This window comes from Lepisma saccharinum, chromosome 4 (assembly GCF_977018435.1).
Source record: "Lepisma saccharinum chromosome 4, izLepSacc3.1, whole genome shotgun sequence".
NCBI classification, from domain to species: domain Eukaryota; kingdom Metazoa; phylum Arthropoda; class Insecta; order Zygentoma; family Lepismatidae; genus Lepisma; species Lepisma saccharinum.
In genome coordinates, this window is record NC_139232.1 from 14,361,144 (window position 1) to 14,366,994 (window position 5,851).

The 5,851-nt window shown below is 43.1% G+C and overlaps 2 protein-coding genes across 2 annotated transcripts; both read left to right on the plus strand.

The window, feature by feature from the left end:
* The first annotated feature begins 4,219 nt into the window (after window positions 1-4,219).
* On the plus strand, window positions 4,220-4,849 carry LOC145986852 (protein CFDP2-like). Its single transcript, XM_083121325.1, has one exon. The coding sequence runs from the start codon at window positions 4,220-4,222 to the stop codon at window positions 4,847-4,849; it is 630 nt and encodes a 209-aa protein (XP_082977451.1).
* Window positions 4,850-4,963: 114 nt separating this feature from the next.
* On the plus strand, window positions 4,964-5,608 carry LOC145986853 (uncharacterized). Its single transcript, XM_083121326.1, has one exon. It carries the CDS (start codon window positions 4,964-4,966, stop codon window positions 5,606-5,608), a length of 645 nt encoding a protein of 214 aa, XP_082977452.1.
* The last annotated feature ends 243 nt before the right edge of the window (window positions 5,609-5,851 follow it).

Below are 5,851 nucleotides of genomic sequence, written 5' to 3' on the forward strand. Positions count from 1 at the left end.
TAGGTAAAATGTCGGCCAACAGTGTAGGAGGCCCAGGGTTGATTCTCGGAGCAGGTTATCTGATCTGATGTACGAATGTTACCAATGATGACCCTAAACGAAGTTCTTGCGCATCCGATAACAATGCCTCAGTGGGGGCAAGCATCTTTCAGTCAATCAGGCCGAACCTATTGCGCCCTACAACAAACAAGAAATAATAAATAATTGAATGCGTATTAGGTCGAATATTCATTGTAATTTAGGTTTAGTAAAACAATACTACAGTATGATCCAAAAGAAATGTCAAATTAATTCATGTTTTATGAAGGGATTTTTCGTAGCCTAAGTTTCCTGTAGGACAACATATTGTGTTTTTCAGTAACTGAATATTCAACAAATATTTTTGCGTAATCACAATAAAGTGTAGAACCATTATTTGTTGAAAATTGGGAAAAACCAAATGTTTTACGTCTGTGTCTGAGGAGGATAAGCAGATAAAGTGCTGATAACATCAACTCAGAAGTCTGTGGAGCAACGCCGCGCATAACTGTAGAGAAGGGGAGAAAGCAAGTGGGTGGAGAAAAGCCGTGCATGCTGCCGCAAACGGCTGGTATCTCCTTGCCCAGAGGATTTGCTTTCGTTCCATTCCTCCACGGACCCCTCGAACATAAGTATATCGTCGTCGTTTTGTAATCATGATATCTCGCGTTTGCTACCCGGTGGAGGCACAAGTGGTTCAGTGGACTGAAACTCAGACCCTAGAACAGAGGAAATGCTCCTGACGATGATAGAACAGATGAAACTGGTTTGGAGAATTGTTCCTGAAGGAAATATAATTCATACTGTATCCAGGGAACCAGTGGAGCAAGCAAACGAAAAATCTCTGCGCAAGTAGTGGCTCGAGGAGGCTCGACCAATGAACGGTTGCATGGATGGAAAAACGCAACTGCATCATAGTCTGAGCCCGAGAATATTTGAAGCTGCACAAGTAGAGATTGAAGAGATCCGTGGAACTTGCGCCGGTGTAACTTCCGCCGACAAGAAAAACCGTGGAAACACCGTGATGAATGGGCAATTTGCCCCGAAGACGCATTGTTGCCAACCTGAAATCAAATACCCCAAATCGTCGAAGATAATAAATAAACACATACCAATGCGGAATCATACTTGTTGCTTATATTTCCAAGTTACATACATTAGAAATCATATTTGTTAACATAATTTCGTTACATAACATTGATCATTCTACAATTACAGAAAGTACATTATGAAACACATGACAAACATTATCCAAGTCTGTGAACATACCTCAAGCTTCGAAGACAACTCCTCAAGTTCCCTGATTTTTCATAATACTGTAGAATGTTCCTTTTCTTTTGATCCAAACTGGCGGTACACTTTCGTCGCTTTCCTCCTCCTAACTCAATGTCCTTCAGTACAGTTGTTCTATTCGTAGGAAAAGTGAAAGGTGTATTTCTATTCGTATGGAAAAGTGACAGGAGTTTTTCTATTCGCAGGGAAGATGAAAGGTGTGGTTCTATTCTATTCGTATGGAAAAGTGACAGCTGTTTTTCTATTGGGTTACCCTATTCTATTCGTAGAAAACAAATAGTAGAACAGGAAAAGGAGTGTAAGTGGGGTTGTCAAAATCCCCGCACCCGATTGGAGAGGGCTTCACCAATGAACGTGTGGAGGGTGGGGGGAAGTGTTCATTCGACTCTTCAGTGATTGAGAATGAGCAAATTTTACAATAAACCTCCAAATCACACAAGAACACTTTTCTGAAATCTAGTCTAATAACTATGCTCTATCCAAGGCCGCGTATAGCGGTAGAGAAGGGAAGAAAGCGAGTGGTCGGAGAGAAGCAGTACACACACAAAGGCTGGTAGCTGTAGTCACTCTTCCCCTACACGCAATCACGCGTTCATAGGCCGAGCCCTCGCAAGTCACTTTTTGCGCAGAGGCTTGCTTTCGTCCTCTCGCTCCAGAATTCCCGGGACAGAGTATATAGTGACCTTGTATCATCAATCATACAGCAGACCTCAAACAATATAATAGTACATGTTTAGCTATTTCTATAGAACACATGGTGTCAGATGATGTTATGTAATTGTGTGTGTGTGTTTAGGAAAATTTTAAAAATTGTGAGCCTTGGAACTTTCGAGCCGTTGTTGTAACTGATCTCTCTTACAGCTCAATCTCTAATACCGCCCAATCTCACCTGCCGCGCAATCTCTAATATCGCCCAATCTCACCTGCCGTGCAATCTCTAATACCGCCTAATCTCACCTGCCGGGCAATCTCTAATACCACCCAACCTCACCTGCCGCGCAATCTCTAATACCGCCCAATCTCAGCTGCCACGCAATCTCTAATACCGCCCAATCTCACCTGCCGCGCAATCTCTAATACCACCCAACCTCACCTGCCGGGCAATCTCTAATACCGCCCAATCTCACCTGCCGGGCAATCTCTAATACCGCCCAATCTCACCTGCCGCGCAATCTCTAATACCACCCAACCTCACCTGCCGCGCAATCTCTAATACCACCCAACCTCACCTGCCCCGCAATCTCTAATACCGCCCAATCTTACCTGCCGCGCAATCTCTAATATCACCTAAACTCATGTGCCGCGGGGCAATCTCTAATACCACCCAACCTCACCTGCCGCGAAATCTCTAATACCACCCAATCTCACCTGCCGCGCAATCTCATACCACCCAATCTCACCTGCCGCGCAATCTCATGCCACCCAATCTCACCTGCCGCGGAATCTGTCTAACCGCCTATGTCCTACCACTTAACCTCTCTTCGCGCTCTCGTTTTCTCCCATTGCCTGCCGTTATGCTCGGCTTCACAGATTATCGGGCCAGAGTATAGTATAATTAATATTACTGACGCTTTGTTGCATTGAAGTCGGTTACCAGTAACTAAAGGGGGAAAAAAATAAAGCCTTCCCCATAGGTACTGTATTAAATCGAATCTGTCGAAGCAGATTATTAATTTTAACCTCACAAAAGCGGATTCGCACCGGCGAGGTAAAAAAACCGATTCGGCGGTCTTGTTACGGGCAGTGTTTGCACCCGGTGGGCTGTAACACGAGCAATTGGCAAACAGTTGATCAATTACACGATTGTAGCATTGTTTGCGCGGCCGAAACGGTGCAAAGATTAATTGACTTCGCCTAATTAAGTCTCCGTGCTGAATTCTCTCAATTATCTCGACTTATTTACGCAGCCGCGTCCGGGCTCGGAGTCAACACCGGATTTGCACACGAAATGCCCGGATTCTCCGGAACGGAAGTAGTGAATCCGGAGTGTTTTGGTCCGCTCTGGAATGGATCCTGCGTGCGGTCGGAATACGTTACGAACGATCCATACAATCGCCAAAGAGCGTGGTGGCTAAAGATATTGACTTGCATGAAGAGGTCCCGGGTACCATCCCCGGTGAAGGTACAGTCAGCGGCAATAAAAGTGGGACACCTATATCCTGAAATACCCGCTTCATGCAGTTCGTTGTGCGTGTTGCCTAACTCTACGGCGGTGGCAGAAGTTGCCATTCAAAATTTGCTATTAAAATTTACTAACCACCGTATATTTAGGCAACACACATAACGCCTTGCAGAAGGGATATTTTCAGTATTTAGCTGTCCCATTTTTATTACCTGTGGCTGTACAATGCACACTCGTTCAGATCCGATTTTAAATTCTATGTCCGTACTCACTATGTGGCGGAACTGTGCCAAGATATGGTATGCGACTTTTTACTGGATGATTTGAAAATTTTATATTTTCATAATAATTGTGTTGGTTGGTTGATTTGGGTGTAGGACAGTTTGCCACCGGACTTTTTGCCACCAGACGTCTTGCCACAAAATTCGAAAAAGGGACATTTTGCCACCGCTTGTTTCATGATCCCAGGGCGAGCCTCAGCTACTGGGCGGGTCGCAGGTGGCGGATAGCGAATGGCCCCCAGATATGGGGGTTAGCTGCGAATAAGGGGAAACCCGAATAAGCAGTCCCGGACAGAGGCAAACTGCTGCCTTGCAGTGAGAGGGAGAAACCTCAAAGGCTAAGGGAAGAAACCCTAAAAGAGGGCTATAAGGGAGGCAGCCCCTCCCACAAGGCTTTGGAACTAGGGCTGATAACCCGAGTGTCCGAGATGAAATTATTAAAAGAAACTACAGAGGAGAAACCGGACTGATTAAACTGTTGACGACCAAGAGAGGGAAAAGGATAATGAGAGTGGCAACCTGGAATGTACGTGGACTTGCTGGAAAGGAGTTTGAATTAATGACGGAAATGGTGAGAGCAAAATTGAATATATTGGCGGTGACAGAGACCAAGAAAAAAGGAAATGGATATGAACAAATAATAGAACCAAATAGTGGTGAAAGGTTCCTAATGTTTCATTCAGGCGTAGGCAAAGAACAGAGAGCAAAAGGAGGAGTGGCTATAGTAATCTCCGAGGCCTACACACATTATGTTAAATGCTGGAAATTCATCAATGAAAGAATAATCTTGGTAATTTTAACCTTTAACAGTAGCATAAATGAAGACACTACTTTTATTGCTATATATGCACCAAATGAAGATGATATAGCAGAAGAGAAAGATAGATTTTACGAAGAGCTGCAGAGGACAGTGGATGACACCATGGGAGCTGTCTTTGTATTAGGTGACTTTAATGGCAGAGTTGGAAATAACATAGAAGGAATGGAAGGGCTGTTAGGGAAATACGGCGAGACGCACCAGAATAATAATGGGAGAAGATTACTGGATATGTGTGCAGGATATGATTTTGTAATTACGAACACAATGTTCCCACATAAAGAAACACATAGATATACAAGAGAAGTCCCCAGCTGAAAGGAAAAATCTATTATTGACTACATATTGACACAGAGGAAACAGTGGAGATTTATCTTAGATGCAAGAGCATATAGAGGTTACGAGATTGGAAGAGACCACTATTTAGTAATTATGCAGTTACATGTTAATATCAAGACCAATGACCCTGGTGATAACAAAATGAAACCTAAAGAAAGAATAAAGGTATATAAATTGAGAGAAGAGGCAAGACAAAAAGACTATCAAGAGGCTGTGAAACAAAGGGTGGAAACATTGGAATGGCCCACTATGAGAGAAGATAAACTGGAAGAAATATGGAGTTTATATAAAGAGGCAATCTTAGGAGCAGCGGCCGAAATCTGCGGAAAGTCCAGCGGAAAGCAACAACAGAGAAGAACAGCATGGTGGACGGAAGAGATAAAAGAAATGGTAAAGGAAAAGAAGCAACGGTGGAAAAAATACCTACTCACAAAACATTTAAGTGACTATGAAGCTTATAAACATCAAAGATTAGTAGTGAAGAATATAGTGAAAGATGCAAAACAACAGTCATGGGAAAAATTTGGAGAAGCAATGGAAGGAAACCTACAAAATAACCAAAAGCTGTTCTACAAAGTATTAAAATCGATGCGAACAGAGAAGCAATGTCCTCTTAAGTTCATAAAAGACAAAAGTGGTAACCTCCTCCGAAGTGAAAATGACATTATGGAGCGGTGGAAAGAATATTTCCAAGAATTGCTTGGAGGAAATATGGAAATTGGAGAAAGAACAGACTGAGGAAGAAAAACAGCAACACCAAGAGGAGGGAGAAACTGAAGAAGAAATAACTATGGAGGAGCTAAAAAGAGCACTAAAGAAAATGAAACTAGGCAAAGCGGCAGGACATGACCAGATAGCACCTGAGATGCTTAAATTCATGGGCAAAAGTGGTCAAGACATACTACTCAAGATTATTAATCTAATTTGGAAAGCAAAGAAGAAACCAGCTGAATGGGAGTGTAGTGTCATTGTGCCAATATT